This window comes from Meles meles, chromosome 11, assembly GCF_922984935.1.
Source record: "Meles meles chromosome 11, mMelMel3.1 paternal haplotype, whole genome shotgun sequence".
Classification (NCBI taxonomy): domain Eukaryota; kingdom Metazoa; phylum Chordata; class Mammalia; order Carnivora; family Mustelidae; genus Meles; species Meles meles.
This window is the reverse complement of record NC_060076.1, coordinates 4967843-4986210: the sequence shown is the minus strand read 5'-3', so window position 1 is coordinate 4986210 and position 18368 is coordinate 4967843. Positions and strand designations below refer to the sequence as shown.

Genomic DNA, 18368 nt, shown 5'->3' with positions numbered 1-18368 from the left:
GTTTAAACCCCAACACAACAGTTCTCCCTGTAAATGAAAAGCTCACCCCAGCACCTTCTCTGCATTCCCCTCCCACCAGATCATTAGATGAACCACTGCCTGTCCCTACGCCTCCGCATTGGCCTCTCTTCTCTGGGACAGACTGAGACCTTTGAGCAAGGTGAGACTTTCCTTAATGACCCATTATAGTCAGTGTACCTGTTCCTCTGGAGAGGAGGGCAGAAGCAATCAGGCTTATTTCAATGGGTTCCACAGTTTGCAAGATTGTAGGAAGCCTCCTTTAAGGGAGAGGGACAAATGGGTGTGTCCCCAGCTTCTGGAAAGGGCAGGAGAGTTCTTTCATTGGAAGGGGTGTCCTGGGAAACACCCCCAGTCCCTCCACTACTTACTAGAACTCAATTCCTGAAGTGAGAGGGGCTCAAAAGTGGTCCCTGGAAAGGGGATTTGTAGATTTGTGTATTTCAGATTGTGGCTATTGGCTCTGGGACTGACTGCTATGGCTAAGGGCTCAGCTTCTTCGAACTTCAGCTGTCTTCTTTCTGAAAGACCAGATCTAATTAATGTAACCAGCAACTCAGGGACTGCCAAGTATGGCTTTGTCCCTGTGACTCAAAAGGAAGGAGTTTGCCGGGCACGTTCAGGTGGATGAAGTGTGCGTGTGTGTGTGTGCGTGTGAGAGTGAGAGAGAGTGTGTGTGTGGCGCCAGATACCATCTCTACGGATAGAAATAAAACAGACAAACATCAATGTCTTGACTTGTGTGTTTTGGGGACAGTTCCTGGGCTCAGCAAATTCCGAAAAGATAGCTAATACAGTAATAGCTCAAAATGAATGTGTCCTATGTGCCAGGCTCTGTTAAATGCTGGACTTCATTTACTCCTCACAACACCTTCTGAGGCTGATTCTATTTTGTTACCTTATTTTAAAAATGAGGAGCAGGGGGGCGCCTGGGTGGCTTTGTTGTTAAGCGGCTGCCTTTGGCTCAGGTCATGATCTCAGGGTCCAAGTAGGGAGCTCACGACCTGGGGAGTCTGCTTCTCCACCTCACCCCCATCATACTCTCTCTCTCAAATAAATAAAATCTTAAAAAAATAAAAATGAGCAGCAGTCTTGGAGCAGATAAGGAATTTGCTGAAAACCAAACAGTAAGAGGCAGAAGGTGCCCCCGCCCCCCAGTGAGCCGCCAGGCTCCAGATGAAGCATTTCTGTCCTAGAGCATTTATAATTCCAACACGAACACCAGTAAGTGGACTGTGGTCGGTCAGCGTATCCGGACAAGCTGAATTCTAACCCTGCCCTCACCAACACTTCGCGAATGCGGGGCACTGGGGAATTTTCGTAATTTCTCATCAGTTAAATGGCCACGATAAACCCCTCGGTAACTAGGATGCGCTGGAGCTTAAACAACGCGTGTGAAGTGTTTTGCGCAGTGCCGGGCTCTTGCTCGGGAAATGATTATCCTGAAAGCAGCAGACAAAGCTGATGTTTGGTCCCCGTTGCCCTGCCCCTTGGGCCCCCGCGCTTGGAGCGAAGAGGCCCCTGAGGCCCCCCTCCACCCACTTGCAGAACCTCTGTTCCTCCTCGCCCCCCTCCAAAGCCTCTCTCAAGAGCCGCGCCCTGGAGGTGTTGGTCAGGTTCCTAACTCCTCTCCTTCGGGACGGTTAACAACCACGTGCACTCTACCGTAGCTGCGAGGCTTCAGCGCCACAAGGGGCGCAGAGCGACGGTGCTGCCGCCGACCACTAATCACACAAAAAGCGGGCGGGACCTCGGCGCTTCAGGGCGCAGGCGCGTCGGCCCGGGGCTACGCCCGCCTCCCCCAGCCCCCTGGCCAATGGGAAGCGGTGGCCGGGAGAGCGCGCGACTTCAGTGGGTCGCTCAGCCTCCTCGGACCGCAAGGCGGCCCGGGGCTCGTGACATCACCAAAGCGCGCCGGAAATGCGGGGTCTGCTGCGCGCCGCCCTGGGTGAGGGAAGGAAGTTGGCCTCAGAGCGGCCTGGGCCGTGTGGGCAAGGCCGCGCGCGGGCGGCGGCAGTGGCTGCTTCGACCAACTGAGGGTAAAGCGATGGGAGACGAGATGGATGCCATGATCCCCGAGCGGGAGATGAAGGTCAGAGACTGGCCGGGGCCTCCCTCCCTTCCTTAGTCCCGGCGTTGCCTTGGAACCCCGCTGAACGGCGCAGCGCGGGGGCCGGCTGTCCCGCTTCCCGCCTCCTGCTTGAACAGTTTGCCGCGTTCAGAGTTCTCGCCGACGCGACCTGCTGTACTCCGCCGTGCGGCCGGCGCGGTAGCCCCGCCGATTGCAGTTTCTCCGTCCCTTCCCGGTCTTGCGCGCGCCGCTTGAGTTACCCTAGTTATTTCATGTGGCGGTTGGAGTCGTGGTAATAATGACTGTTTATTGAGCGTTCAGCGTGTGCCAGACACTGTGGCACTCCTCACAGCGGCCGTAGGAGTAGTTGTTGATGAAGAGGAGCACGGCGAGGCTGGGAAATAGCTTACCGAAAGTCACGTTTGATAAAGGGGCCGAAATCTAGGTGGTTTTTTAAAGACCCTGTCTTGGACACTCACTGCACTCCCCCTGCACAACGGTCCAGGCGTGCCTGACGCAGAGCCAGGGTTCATCACCCGTTCTGCAAAACCTGTAGTAGAACGGAATAGGAGGGCTGTTTTGGTACTGGGAATCAGGGTACAGTCGGGAAACTGAAGAGAGGGGCAGGTGATCCACATGACGGTTACGAGTGAGTTTCCGGGAGCTTTTAGGCGATTGAACCGGTCACTGAAGTGCAGTTAGGGAGTAGGAATCCATCCCATATTTAGAGTAGTGGTGATTCTTTGTGGAGAATGACGGGTCGGGAGCGGGGTGGGAGTGGTGAGCCAGTTTCTCAGCCATGCCGGGGCAGAAGGAGAAAAAGGTTTCAGCACCACAGACTTGGACGATGACAGTCTCCCTTTGAGTTACTGATTATAACAGAAAGAAATGCTTTCCTGTGCCTGTTCATCCCAGTGTCTCTTCACACCCCTGTGTCCATGACCCAAATAGGGTATTTAGGATTATCAGGATGAGAAGTACAAAAATACTGAAAATTTCATTCTACTCCTGTATGGTCTCATCTGGAAAGCTGTGAGTTTCTGGTCGCATTACTCATTTGGAATTAAGAAGAGTATTTTTTTTTTTTAAAAAAGGGGGAGTATTTCAGTTCATCTTTTAGCACTTATGTGTAAAACACCAAATCTAAGGAAATTAGTACGTGGGGTGTGTTAGGGATCCTGTATGAAACACCACAAGGGTACAAAAATGAAAGTTGAGAAAGGCTGTCTTTGGCTTTTACCCTTTTGGAATGTAAGCAAAAGGGAATTCACCTTTTTTACCAAAACCTTGACTTAAGATAGATTTGTAATTGAAGAATAGAATCAGCCATTTATGGTACAATTTAATACAGTGATTGGTAAACTTAGGGAATTCTTTTTTTTTTTTTTTAAGATTTTATTTATTTATTTGACAGAGATCACAAGTAGGGAGAGAGGGGGAAGCAGGCTACCTGCTGAGCAGAGAGTATGATGCAGGGCTTGGTCCCAGGACCCTGGGATCATGACCCGAGCTGAAGGCAGAGGCTTTAACCCATGGAGCCACCCAGGCGCCCCGGATTTTATTGATTTTTTTTTTAAGATTTTATTTATTTATTTGACAGAGAGAGATCACAAGTAGGCAGAGAGGCAGGCAGAGAGAGAGGGGGGAAGCAGGCTTCCTGCTGAGCAGAGAGCCCGATGCGGGGCTCGATCCCAGGACCCTGAGATCATGACCCGAGCTGAAGGCAGAGGCTTAACCTACTGAGCCACCCAGGCACTCCAAACTTAGGGAATTCTTACTAAGAGGTGGTACACACTGAAAATTGTCTTTGAAAGCGTATAGATACATTTGTGGAGGACTGGGTGAGTCAGGCATTGACAGGAGGTTGGGGAAGGCTCCCGGGCCCTGAAGTGCTGAGGAGCATGAGAGTTGAAAGAAACAGGTCTGGGATTGAGGCGGCCCTGGATGTCGCAGCGGTAATGGTTCACTCGTGGGAGGAAAGCAGAGTGTTGTGAGGCTGCAGAGATGGACGTGTCAAGCCATGCCTGGCCTTACAGCCTAGGGCTTTGGACTTGTGTTCAGATGTCCTCATCCCATCTAGGTGTGTTTACAGGTCTGGAATATTAAGAGATTGACTCTACCTGCCCTTTTCTGGGATGGACTTTTGTTTAGTATTTAATGCACCTAAGCCAGTTCTTGGAATTTGGTTATCATCCTGGGATCATTATTTCCATGAATATATGCATATATTTGTTGAGTACTGCAGGAAGTTCAGGCTAACAGTGTATTTGGGTGATGCTTTCTATATTTAACAACAGTTTGTTTGTTTGTTTTTAAGATTGTATTTATTTAATGGACAGATCCCAGCAAGGGGAGCAGCAGGCAGAGGGGGAGAGAGAAGCAGGCTCGCTGAGCAGGGAGCCCGATGTGGGGCTTGATTGTAGGACCCTGGGACCATGACCCAAGTTAAAGGCAGACACTTAACAACTGAGCCACCCAGGCACCCCATTAACCACAGTTATTAAGCACCACTCTGAGTCACAAGACCCAGAAAATAGGATGAAATACCATGAACTAGGACAAGATTGTGAATTAGAATGTACAGCACATGTGTGGTTAGGACAATAAAGGAGGAGTTCAGAAAAGGAAAGTGTGAGCTGGATTAATTAAGGAAGACTTCATGAAAGAAGTTTTAAAACTTTATTTCATTTAGTCGACATTAGTAAGCCCTATGCCAGGTACCACAGTGGGCACAGGGAGCTTAAAAACCACTGAGCCACACATCCCTTGGTCTCAGGGTAATATTCATTTTGTTATACTGGAATTAGGTCTATTAGAATATAATGACAGACATGATTTAATTTCCTCTTTTCCCTGAATTGATCTTGTTTCTTCCCTGAACAGGATTTTCAGTTTAGAGCACTGAAGAAGGTGAGAATCTTTGACTCGCCTGAGGAGTTGCCCAAGGAACGCTCGAGTCTGCTTGCCGTGTCCAACAAATACGGCCTGGTCTTTGCTGGTGGAGCCAGTGGGTTGCAGATTTTTCCTACGAAAAATCTTCTGATTCAAAATAAACCTGGCGATGATCCCAATAAGATAGGTACGCTACTTAATTTTGTTGCACGGTAGAGAGAGAGGAGCGTAGTGAAGTGCTCATGTGGTGTCCTTTCCCAGAAATCCTTCTAGTATGTAAATTAAAACTGCGGTTACTCTTCCCATTGATGCCCCAGAAGAGTAAGTTCCAGGTAGAATGCTGGAAGCCTTTCGGGTTGTCCTCTTTGGTCCTTTGATGAGTTGTTCCTCTGAACTCAGAGGGAAGAAGAATTGATTGTTCTACCATGCTTTTATTTTTTTCTCAGTTGAACCTGGGTTCGGGATGCCTAGGAGAAGGGTTTTGTTGCCTGGCATTCTCGTTTGCACAGTAGTACCATCCAAACATGTAGGAAACATCATTGCAAAAATATGGGTACAGGACGTTATTGTTAACAAGGGCAGCAGCCACAGTTTGCCTAGGTCTTATGGGGAAGAGTCTGGGAAATTTAATGCATCACTGTCCATCTGTAAGAAAGCTAAGATTTAGCAGCATAAGCAGGTATCAAAGTGTGCTCGAATGTTTATGTAGATGGAAAATTGTTTCACACAGACCTGGGTACAGGGTTTGTGGCTTATGCTTCTGCTTTGTCTTTTTTATGTTTTCTTAGTTGATAAAGTTCAAAGCTTGCTGGTTCCTATGAAATTCCCGATACACCACCTGGCCCTGAGCTGTGATAACCTCACACTCTCCGTGTGCATGATGTCCAGTGAATATGGTTCCATTATCGCTTTTTTTGATGTTCGCACGTTTTCAAATGAGGTGAGCTACTGGCAAACTGTAATGTCAACATGAGACCTAAAAAGATCTTCTGGTATTGAATCATGACCTAGAATTTCCTGGGTTGACCGTTGGAGTCATTTTCTAGATTAAAGTATGGGTTTAAAAGAAAATCCTTAATTGTAGGATCATAGATCCTTGAGATAGAAGGGACTTCAAGAAATTCTTTCATAACATCTGCCGCAGGGTGTTTTGTCTCTTTACAAATGAGACAGCCGGACCCAGGGATCCTTAAGTGGCTAGCCCAAGGCTGTAGAATTAACAGTAACGTCAGAAATTCCTACATCCTGGGTCTCTGACCACTTCTGGTAGTATTCTTCCCTTCCAGGCAGTTTCATAATGAAAACTGTCACTAATTTGAGTGTTTATACTGACTGTCTGCCAGGCCCTGCGCTTTATATGCCTTGTCCTCAATCATACGTACCATGGCCTCACAAAGTATGTGCTATAATCTTCATTTTATAGATGGAGAGGCAGGCCCAAATAATTTAAACATCCAAGGACCCAACACTATTAAGAAGCAGAGCCAAGATTTTAATGTTATATTTGCTCTTTACTGATTAATTTGCATTTGTGTATTCCCCTGCTGGGAGTCCCTCCACTGTGCTAAAATAATTGACTGCCATTTTTCAGAGTTGTGTTGAAATCGTCTACAACAAATAGACTGTTGTGTAGAGCTCATTTGTTTTTGGACATGGAGAAAAGTGAACTGTAATTTGAGAAAACTTGCACGTTCGATGATTTTCCTCTATTAAATGTCTATGTGTTTATTAATTTATCGATTTATTTTTGCTTCTGGGCATTTGTTTTAAAAGGCCAAACAGCAAAAACGCCCATTTGTGTATCACAAGCTTTTGAAAGATGCAGGAGGCATGGTGATTGACATGAAGTGGAACCCCACCGTTCCCTCCATGATGGCAGTTTGTCTGGCCGATGGCAGCATTGCTGTCCTGCAAATCACCGAAACAGTGAAAGTGTGTGCGACTCTCCCTTCCACAGTGGCGGTAACATCTGGTGGGTAATAAAGGCTTTCACTCCATAACATACAGTAATGGTAATCTACTTAAAAATTAATTCCTGGAAATAAACGCAAATGGGGTTTTTCGTTTATATGTAGTTGTCTGGTAGAAGTGGAGAGTGTTGTTTATTTCCATAGTGAATGTTTGAAGCCATGCAGCAGACATGATTTAATTTGAATGTGTGTGAGTTTTCTGGGGAAAGAGATCTTTTGGTACAGCTGGTTTAGAGATGTGTTTTTGAGAGTGATTGTTTCTGGATCCACAAGGGCGGTGGAGAGTGCACTGAAAAGCATGGGGAAAGCACTACAAATATTGAGTATGAGTAAGAGAATGATTTCTTGATACTTGAAAACCTCTATTCTCCTTCTTTAAAGATTATAGAGTTTTTTGTACTTTCCAGCTTTCTGGACGACACTTCATTGAAAAAACCTTTTTAGAAGTTGATTTAATGGCCTAGTGATGAGTCGTAATTGGTTTGTATTGTCAAAATGATCTTTTTTTTTTAAAATTTTGCCAAGTAAGGATGATCCTACAGCCTTCCGTGGACTGACAGAGGATCATGAAGTGGTGATTATATGACTGTTTCAGTACAGATCTCACTGGTTTGCTCTGTTCTCCTCAGTTCTTAACTGGCAGCATTTTCTTCTTTGCTCAGTATGCTGGAGCCCCAAAGGAAAGCAGCTGGCAGTGGGGAAGCAGAATGGAACTGTGGTCCAGTATCTTCCCGTAAGTCTTGCCTTGGACTTCACCCACTGTTTTGGGGGGATGGTTTGGGGATTCACTGGTGTTTTTTTCTGTTTAGATATAATTTATGCTCACTGCAACAAATTCATCAGTAAACAAGTAAATGTGGGAAAGAGTGGAACTCTTCTATCCTATAGTCCTTCCAGGGGCACGCTCTGTGTTTTATTTAGTGACAGGCTCCAGACTTTTCTCGATGCTTATGCAAATAGTCTGTGCATGGATGTGTTACTAAACATCTGCCGTACACACTGATCGTACCCGACACCATGTTCTCTAACTTGGTGTTCCCAGTTCATTCCATAGAAACATTCCATCAAAACAGTTAAAGCATACCACTATTTTGTCTGCTAGCTGAGCCCATCTGAAAGGTTCAGTTTCTCCAACTATAGGCACCCAAGACAGTGGATGCCCATGTCACTCTGTCATCCTCTCTCGGTGGTCTTCATGAGATAATAGTCACAGATCTTCTTCAGTATAAATTGGCAAAGAATCCATGTATCCATCAGTCAAGCCTGGATGGGAAGGAGGGGTCCACAGGCAGTACCAAGGCCTGTGCTTCTGTGCAGTCCTCTAGAGACCGTTCTCTGTGGGTGTAAAGCAGGGAATGTAGTGGTGTGGGTTTGGCATTAAGGTTTTATTTCTTGTTATTGCAAAAAGTGGTTATATGAAATTTGTACATACTCTTCTAGGGCATTAGCCTGTCAGGAGATAATTGGCTTAATTTTATTGGTTTCCTCTTGGCCTTTTTTGTCTTAAACGTCATACTTAATCAGGGTCTTTTTTTCAGTGTATTATATATGGAACCGCTTCATTCTTTTGAAGGACTGCGTAGAAGTCCACTGTGTGAATGTACCATAACTTACTTCTCTATTCCAGTACTGGTGGCTGGCTGTGTCACTGTGGGTGGCTTTGCTAAGATACACAGTATTGGCTTGAGCATCCTCTCTCTCTACGCCTGAACACGTTTGTGGGAGATTTCAGGAGGACGGGATCCTGGATGTAGTCATTCACTCTTCCCTGTGTTCAGTCTCTCCTGGCTGGGAAGATGAAACAGTGGTTTCTGGGGGGAACATGCTGGGTTTGACAGAGTTTCATTGGTTCAGGTTTATTTATTTGACACTCCTCCCCCCCCCCCCCCAATCTCTTTCAGACTTTGCAGGAAAAAAAAGTCATTCCTTGCCCACCGTTTTATGAGTCAGATCATCCTGTCAGAGGTAACCCATCTGCTTTTCTTACCGAGTCGATCTCTAATGCGGTGACGGTGTTACAGAACCTTCACGTCGTGTGATGCGGCTACGTGCCCATTCAGGAGACTGTTAGCACCTGCTGCGTGAACACTCCCGTTATTACAGTTAGCTAATTAATTCAGCGTAACAATCATCCTCTGTTAGACACCTGTCTTGTGGTAAATAACAGTAAATGGATCCTGATTTTTTTATTAGGATTTGTTCAAAATTTGCCCTCATTGCAATCCGCCAGAAAAAAAAAAATACCACTTTGGGAAGAATTTGGGCTTCTTGAATTCTTTGTATTTGTGAGTTGTGTTTAGTCAGTGAAATCTGGACCTTTGTTAAAACTACAGCACTCTGGTTTTTTTTTATCCATGGGCTGTTAATTTTTTAGCATGAAGAAGCTACTCCAAACATAAGGTACTTTATCAGAGTTTGTGTGTTTCAGTTCTGGATGTGTTGTGGATTGGCACTTACGTCTTCACAATCGTATATGCTGCTGCAGATGGGACCTTGGAAACTTCTCCAGATGTGGTGATGGCTCTCCTCCCGGTATGTGTATGAAAGGGACATTTTTGTCCTTTGGGAGTCATAGAGGTCCTCTAATAAAGTTCAAGGCTTTGGGTTCAGTTTCCTTTTTTTGCTGGTAGGGTTAGTACAACTTCAAGTGTAAAACTTAAATGCTGTACCCTTGGCCTGGGGGCCAAAATTATGGTGTTTGCTTACAGCATGTTCTCCTGTTTAGTCATAAGGTGAAAATAATCCAAAAAGTTAACTTTTGCTTATGCCGGAAGCTGGGAGTCCTGGTAGATGTTAACCTGATAGATTTTAGGAAAGCAAGAAAATACCTTAATTTTATTTATTTATTTATTTGACAGACAGAGATCACAAGTAGGGAGAGAAGCAGGCAGAGAGAGAAGAGGAAGCAGGGTCTCCGCCGAGCAGAGAGCCCGATGTGGGGCTCGATCCCAGAACCCTGGGATCATGACCCGAGCCGAAGGCAGAGGCTTTAACCCACTGAGCCACCCAGGCGCCCCTTTTTTAAGATTTTTAAAAAATGTTTTTATCTGGGAGAGAGAGCAGAGCGAGTGAAAGAGAACAGGAGTGAGGGGGAGGGGCAGAAGGCGAGGCAGAAACAGACTTCCCGCTGAGCAGGGAGCCCAAGGTGGGGCTCAATCCCAGGACCCTGGGATCATGACCTGAGCTGAAGGCAGATACTCAACTGACTGAGCCACCTAGGTGTTCCAACACCTTGATTTTTAAAATTCTCTCATTTATGTTTATCTGATGTTTATCAGATGCCTGAAGCGTGCCAGGCACTGCTTTATATAGTTGTGACTGCGGCAGAGTCCTTGCTTTTGTGCATCTGACATTCTGATGAGTGTGCTAATCAGCAAACAAGTGTAGATCAAGGACTGAGAAGGGTGATGGAGGGAACGGCGAAGGGTACGGGGCAGGTGATGACAAGGGACGGATGACGGAGGTGAGGTGTGCATTGGGTGCTCAAGGAGCCGTTGGAGCAGAGTAGAATGACCTAAGTCTTTTTTTTTTTTTTTTTTAAAGATTTAATTTATTTATTTGCCAGAGAGAGAGAGAGAGAGAACAGGCAGGCAGAGTGGCAGCAGAGGCAGAGGGAGAAGCAGACTCCCCGCCGAGCAGGGAGCCCGATGTGGGACTCCATCCCAGGATGCCGGGATCATGACCTGAGCCGAAGGCAGCCACTTAACCAACTGAGCCACCCAGGCGTCCCTGACCTAAGTCATTTTCAAATGATTGAGTCATTTTGGAAACTGGGAAGAACATTAGTAACAAGATCTACGAAATGTTACTGAATTGCAGGGGCATTTAAAACAAACAAGTGAGGTAGAGCTTGTATTTTCAAAATCACTATTGGTTCTCAAGGTCCAAAAAAACATTTACAAATACATAAACAAATGTCTAAATGTAACAAAAGTGGGAGTTGCGCGAGTTACTCTGTCTTGCAACCTTGTTTTACTTAGTGGGAAATTGTAAGCATCTTTCTGAGTCGGTGAATACAATCTGTATCTGGCTTTTTGGCCGGATCATTTACTTCACGGTTGGATGCTTACGTTGTTTTCAGTGTTCTAAGGAATACCACGATGTGTTCTTTTATGTGCATTTTATGCAATTATGTTTATTTTTTAGGATAAATACCTAGGAATGAGTTTGGTTGAGTGGTAGATGCTGAGCTGTGCAAAGCGTCTTTTACAAAAGTTGTGGCTGTTTATACATCTCCCACCAGCGGGTGCCCCACACGTGTCGAGATGCAGTGGTACCATTTTTAATCGTTGCCAGTGACATGTAGAAAAGGGCCTTGTTTTTATTAAGTCTTGGGTTCCTGATAATGTTGAACTTTCAAAGTAATGTTTATTGAGGTCCTGATTTCAAGAGCTCATAAAAATTTCCTATCCCCAGGGATGATATTAGCTCTGGCGTTTATGGACTTTCTTAGGTTCCGTGTCTTGGGCTAGAGGCTTTACATGCATCATTTTGTTCCACACTTAAGACAGCCTGTGGAGTGGTGCAGCAGGCCCACCACAGACGTGAGAAAACTGTAGCAGACAGGCTGAGCCATCCGTCCGTGCCGCTCCCACGGCCAGAAAGCGACAAAGCAGCTGGAGTCCAGTTCGGTCAGTGGCCGGCATTCAAGCTGCCCAGCCCCTCACCTCTGCCTTTCTAGTGTGTTGTGTGTCCGGACGTAGGTTTTTGAGGGAATTTTCTCGTGAAACACAAGTGGTTTTCTTTCTCGAGATCCTTGTCTGTGTAGAATCAAAGAAAAATCGCGCGTGGGATTTTTTGTGTGTTCTCCTTCTGTTCCCTGTAGAAAAAAGAAGAGAAGCACCCAGAGGTCTTCGTGAACTTCATGGAGCCGTGCTACGGCAGCTGCACCGAGCGACAGCACCACTACTACCTCAGCCACGTCGAAGAGTGGTGAGCTGCGAGCCACACGGCCGCCTGCGCCTCCCTGTCGGGCCCCGCCCACAGTGCCGTGTTTGACTTCACAGCGCGTTTCTGTTCTTCCTGAAGATTTTATTTACTCATTTGAGACAGCGAGCAAGAGAGCAGGAGTAGGGGAGCAGAGGGAGCGGGAGAAGCAGGCTGTGGGACTCGATCCCAGGACCCCAGGGTCATGACCTGAGCCAGAGGCACACACCCAATCGACTGGGCCACTCTGGCACCCCTAAAATTCTTTTCTGTAGGAAAGGAGAACGGAGAATTGAGATGCCCTTGAACATATTTTCCTCTGACTCTAGATAACTCCTGTCTGACTAATTCCGTTTTCCCAATCTTCAATTACCTAGATCGAACACTTAATAATCTTAAAAACTCTCTTTTCTCAGTAACCCCAGTGAAGACTTAGGACAATATTGATATTTAAGGAACATATTAAAGTTTTTTCTCTGACAGAGGCAGGGCAAGGGGTCATGAGGGATAGGGAGGGGACAAAATGAAACAAGATGGGATCGGGAGGGAGACAAACCATAAGAGACTTAACCATAAGAGTTGGTTTCTCATGAAACCAACTGAGAGTTGCTGGGGGGTGGAGAGGGTATGGAAAGGGTGGTTGGGTTCTGGACATTGGGGAGAGAATGTGCTATGGGGAATGCTGTGAAATGTGTAAGCCTGACGATTCACAGACCTGTACCCCTGAAGCAAATAACACATATGTTAATAAAAAAGTTTTCCGGGGGCGCCTGGGTGGCTCAGCGGGTTAAGCCGCTGCCTTCGGCTCAGGTCATGATCTCAGGGTCCTGGGATCGAGTCCCGCATCGGGCTCTCTGCTCAGCAGGGAGCCTGCTTCCCCCTCTCTCTCTCTCTGCCTGCCTCTCTATCTACTTGTGATCTCTCTCTGTCAAATAAATAAATAAAATCTTTAAAAAAAAAAAAGTTTTCCTCTGAGAGCGAAAGCTTTCCCTTGATAGATAGCTAGAAGCAAAGCTTTTTTCTGAAAATTCACCAGATTATTCTGTTTACGGGGCAGTAGATTTATTGGAAATTCTGACTTGATCTTGTCATGTCTCTGACCTTCAATTTAACGTTCTTCCGCTTTTCTTCCTTGAAGGGACTTAGTGCTGGCTGCGTCCGCGGCTTCAACAGAAGTCAGTATCCTCGCTCGACAGGCAGATCAGGTAAATTTCACTCTTTCGTCGCTTTTCTGGGATACTTTTCTGAGAAAGATTCTGGAGGGCGTTAACTCGTGGAGAAGGTTTAGACGAAGCCTGCTTTTTGGGTGAGTTTCTGGGTGAGAGCAGAGCCGACACTTGGCCGAAGTGACAGAAGGCCTGGGCCAGGTGGCTTGGATATCGCGTTGGACAGCTGTGGGTTTCAGACCCAGCAGCTCCTGCACTGTCATAAAAAAACACACTGTCCTTTCCAGATCCACTCACAATCTGTGGAAAACATACGATATAATCAGCTTTCCCCAGGAGCACATCTGGGTGTATAGGAGGGTTTTTTTGCCTTGTTCTGTTTTACCGTCTTTATTTTCTTCCTGTTGCTTGAACCTGCCCCTCTGGTCAGTCACCTCTAACCCATCCTTGATTAATGGAGAGAAACATGCGGATCGTACCAAATCGTGGCTCAGCAGCAATACTTTGTAGTTGACTTTGGAAAACCACCAGAGAGCTAAAAGCACGTGTGTGTGTGTAAGCACCGCCCCCTTTCTTGCACTCTGTCCCCCTTGCAGACTGGAGTCGGGCTGAGGTGATCATGGTAAGCCGTCCTAAACCCGGGTAGGTTATGCAGTGTGACCACAGAGGGATGTGGTAAAAGGGAAGTTTTTCTTCCTTTTTTTTTTTCTTTATGATTTATTTATCTTAGAGAGAGAGCATGTGCATTAGTGCAGGGGGGAGGGACAGAGGGAGAAACTCAGGCAGACTCAGCACTGAGTGCAGAGCCCAATGCAGGGGTCCATCCCACAATCCCAAGATCGTGACCTGAGCCCAAACCGAGAGTCAGGCGTGTAACTGACTGCCCCACCCAGGTGCTCCAGGAAACTTCTTAAAACTCTGCCTTGAGTTGAAAGACGTCATGTGCACCCCCCACACAGAGACTTAATGCCTCTCCAACCATTCGGGATTTATCCCTCATTCTCTGGGTGGCTAGGCAGTCCGCTGTAAGTGCGTGGCTCTCTTAGTATCTAAGATGGTCCACTTTGGGGTCACAGGCCAGAGTTCAGCGGTCTGATGTGAAGTTTTAGATTGTCTTTAATAACGGTTTTCTAAGAACACAACTATTCCATGTTCTGACACATTTAAAATATACTTGTATATGTGTTTCCTATCAGGATGATTTATGTCTGTGGCTAAAAAAAAATCCAATTGTAGAAAGTGCTTATAAATGAGAAGGTTACCTATGCCCTACCCATCCTTATCCAAACCTATTTAGAGGGGACCTTTTTTAACTTGTAAATTTTTACTTTTTTTTTTTTTTTAAGATTTTATTTATTTGAGAGAGAGGGGGAGGAAGCACAAGTAGGGTGTGAGTAGAGGGGAAGGGTAGACAGAGGGGGAGAAACAGGCTTCCCGCTGAGCAGAGAACCCAATGCAGGGCTCCATCCCAGGATTCGGGGATCATGACCTGAGCCAAAGGCAGATGCTTAACTGAGTGAGCCACCCAGGCACCCCATCAATTTTTACTTTTCAAGGTTACCTCCTTATCTCTCAGTTGGTTAAGAGTCTGACTCTTAATTTTTTTTATAAGATTTTATTTATTTATTTGACAGAGATTACAAGTAGGCAGAGAGGAAGGGAAGCAGGCTCCCCGCTGAGCAGAGAGCCGATGTGGGGCTTGATCCCAGGACCCTGGGATCACGACCTTTGCCGAAGGCAGAAACTTTAACCCACTGAGCCACCCAGGCGCCCTGACTCTTAATTTTGGCTCACGTCATGATCTTAGGGTTGTGAGATCACGCCCCATGTAAAGCTCTGAGCTGGGCATGGAGTCTGCTTAAGATTCCCTCTCCTGGGGGCGCCTGGGTGGCTCAGTGGGTTAAAGCCTCTGCCTTCGGCTCAGGTCATAATCTCAGGGTCCTGGGATTGAGCCCCGCATCGGGTTCTCTGCTCCGCAGGGAGCCTGCTTTCCTCCTCACTCTCTGCCTGCTTATGATTTCTCTTAAAAAAAAAAAAAAAAAAATTCCCTCTCCCTTTCCGCACCTCTAAAAAAAATAAATAATAATCTGCTTCGTCCCTAGTTAGTGATGATTGATCTTAGATTTAGATTGATTTTACCTGTTGTGGCAGGTGAGCATATAGCTCACATATGGCCCTTAAATCTTCATCTTTCCTCCCAGAGGGGTTCTAGCACTGTTGTAGTTCCTTCGGTTGGTTTCCTCTGTATCTGTAATCTGTATTTTACTTCCATTTCTTATGGCATCACCACACACAGTATCTCTTGACCTGCTTTGTGAAAGGAATACTTTCTCCCCCTTGCCTTTAGCATACCTACCTCCACCTGCCAGCTGTTGCCATCTGCGGCTTGTCTTTCGCAAAATCGAAACTGGTACCGTTTGCGTTCTGTTCTATAGTGATTATAAAGTCTTTTATTTTGTCTGTAGATGGTTTTTCAAAGTTGAAGTCAATTTTGTTTACGGTTTTACGAATGCAGATATTACTCACAGTATAGCTAAGTCATGGGTATGATTATGTTCCCTTTCCTAAACAGCTTTTTGCTTTTCTGTTATTCATGGAGCATTATTCCCTTTTGATTCATGCTGGCCAATTTTGGTCCACACTGAAAGTTAGGTAAATAGAGTGATTTTTAAAAATCAAAAATCGTTTATTTGCAGGAATACAGCCCATTCAAGCACAGACATAAGCTTGACATAGAAGGGCAGTTTATGGGAAAGAGTTAGTGGTTTCTCAAGGACCCCAAAGGCAGGAAGAGGGGCCTGTGAGAGGAACTGATGCCAAGATCTGGGAAGACAAGAACTAAGGGTAACTCTCTCCATGGACAAGTGAGCGTCCAGCTTTATAAGCCACGCTGCTCAAGACTACGGTAGCAGTCAGCCGGAGTTCCTGGTACCAGTCCCACATTTCCAGGAGCAGCTAATAACTGGTTGGTGCAGGTATTAGATTCATGCACCATTTTTAGGAATCTACCTAGTTGGGGTGGATGGGACCTCAGAAAGTGTTCCTGATAGTGCTGATTTATTCACGAGGCATGGACTTGTTCTATGAGGAGCACATAGGTCGATTTGGAAAATGAACACCTCACGTGTTAGGATGCTCGGGGCTTTTAGACCATCTTCCCAGATTTCAGAGTTGAGTCAACACATTAAACCCATTGACTTGTCTTTTCTTTTCTCCTCTTTGTACAATGGGAGAACCAATGCAGAGCTCTAACCAACATAGTATTTTCATCTTCTACTACTTTTTTCCAGATTAATTGGGAATCTTGGCTCCTGGAGGATTCTAGTCGAGCTGAACTGCCTGTTACAGACAAGAGTGATGACTCGCTGCCTGTGGGAGTTGCCATCGACTATACTAACCAAGTGGAAATCACCATCAGTAAGTATGGCCCGATGTAGCTCGTGCAGACGTGGTCTTCTTTCTGAGTTTGGTTGATATTTAAGTCCCGTTCTTCATGTTTGTGGTAGAATCTACTCTGCGGGGTGCTTTTGACTTCTGGTAGCTCGTTTCCACTTGAAGAATGATACAGAGTATGTCGTGACGACGTGAGATTAACTTCATGGACATTTATCGATAAGACAAAAGCCAGTCTCTGCGTGTGTGCGTGCACGCGCACATATCTGTATGTGCTTTCGCGTACTGGTGAAATCTAGAATAGAGGTCTCATCCCCCGGTGGCCTTCCACGGGAACAGCAGCATCTTAGTCCAGTCCTGCATAGCAGTGTTTAGTGTGAACACATGGGTGAGAGAATGGGGACCTCAAGCACCGGCTTTGGCTTCCAATGCGGGCCTGAGTGTGTCTTCTGAGTGTGTCTTCTCCCTGCTGGAGCGTGGCAGGGCTGCACACGTGCCGCGGAACACGGAGTCTCTGCTCTTCGGTGCTTCAGTGTAGAGCGATGTCCTTGTGAGCACCTCTAAGTTCCTTCCTGTCCTTTCCCTGGTCAGGTTATTGGGTGTCCTTAGTTCACTTACGCTGATTCTCTTCAGTCTTAATTGACAAAACACATGTTAGGATTCAGTTGTGAATGAATATAAGGTAGTTTGACTCACTTCTCTGTGTCCTTCTGTGTGTTTTGCAAAGTGAGTAGTCTGTCACTTTTCTGCTCGGCCAGCCCCCTCCTAGACACACCTGTCTCGGTCAGGGGGACCTCTTGAACAGTGAGACACTCATAAGACTTGCAGGAACTTAGGGACAGTCATGGCTGCCTTAGTCTGCTGGAGCTTCCCTGCGGGGTCCGGCCAGACAGTGGCAGTCTATAACGGCAGGAGCTCTCTTTCAACAGCCGGTGCTCGAGAGGCTACTCGGGTGAGAATCAGAACAAACAGACTTGAACTACCGTTGGGGCAAGTCTGCTACACCCCTTCTCGCTCGGGGTGGTCTTTCCCTTCCCTCCCAGTCACTTCATGGCCTGGCTCTTTTTTCACTTGCACTTTCTTTTTTTAACAGATGATGAGAAGACTCTCCCACCTGCTCCAGTTCTTATGTTACTTTCAACAGATGGTGTGCTTTGTCCATTTTATATGATCAATCAAAATCCCGGGGTTAGGTCCCTCATGAAGACGCCGGAGAGGCTCTCATTAGAAGGAGAGCGACAACCCAAGTCATCAGGTACGTGCCTCTTCCTGCTCTGGCATAGAGGGAATACCAGGGGCTTGTTCCGGACCATTGCCCAGGATGAGCACTGTGTAGGGACACACAGTGGTCCTCTTCATCAGGCCAGTCTGTTTTAATGAGGCTGGGACTAACTTTTCCTTGAACACATGCACATTCTTGCATCCCCACAAGCTTTATTCTCCAACCTTTACTTTAGGGAAAAGGAAGTCCAGCCAGATGGATCCCATCAGGTCGTCTAGCAACAGTGTCCTGTTAGAACACCCTGTGTTCTCTGGTCTGAATCCTACAGACATCTGTAGTCTTGAGGGATTGTACACACGTGCGCTGAACGCCGTGTAACTTACGAATGTTGCATTCGTTGACAGCGCTTGTGGAATGTATCATGAAAATGCACTGTATACTTTTTTATTGTTTTTGCATGAGAAAAAAATATGTACATAGGGAAAATACTAGAAAGGTGGATATTAAAATCTAAATAGTGGTTTTATCTGGTTGGTGGGAACATGGAGATTTTGTTTTTGTTTATATTTAATTTTCTTAGGTTTCTTTTCCTCCCCTTTGAAAATACTGCTTAAGTAGTATACGTTTCTTGGAGGAAAATTAGAAAATACAAAATCATTTTGGAGCCCATCAGCCATCATCAGTAGCTGTAGTCAACATTTTGGTACAGA

General features: G+C 46.1%; 1 protein-coding gene across 5 annotated transcripts in view; it reads left to right on the top strand.

Annotated features, from left to right (window-relative positions):
* Positions 1-1980: 1980 nt before the first annotated feature.
* Positions 1981-18368, top strand: part of NUP214 (nucleoporin 214) — a 104110-nt gene continuing 87722 nt past the window's right edge. For all 5 annotated transcript variants that reach the window (XM_046022016.1, XM_046022013.1, XM_046022015.1 and 2 more), the window contains exons 1-11: positions 1981-2110; positions 4973-5168; positions 5770-5921; positions 6755-6953; positions 7614-7684; positions 8853-8916; positions 9380-9483; positions 11777-11883; positions 13016-13082; positions 16334-16460; positions 17530-17691. In XM_046022016.1, coding sequence (XP_045877972.1) covers positions 2066-2110; positions 4973-5168; positions 5770-5921; positions 6755-6953; positions 7614-7684; positions 8853-8916; positions 9380-9483; positions 11777-11883; positions 13016-13082; positions 16334-16460; positions 17530-17691 — 1294 coding nt within the window. In that variant the 5' untranslated portion in view covers positions 1981-2065. The remainder of the gene's footprint in view (positions 2111-4972; positions 5169-5769; positions 5922-6754; positions 6954-7613; positions 7685-8852; positions 8917-9379; positions 9484-11776; positions 11884-13015; positions 13083-16333; positions 16461-17529; positions 17692-18368) is intronic.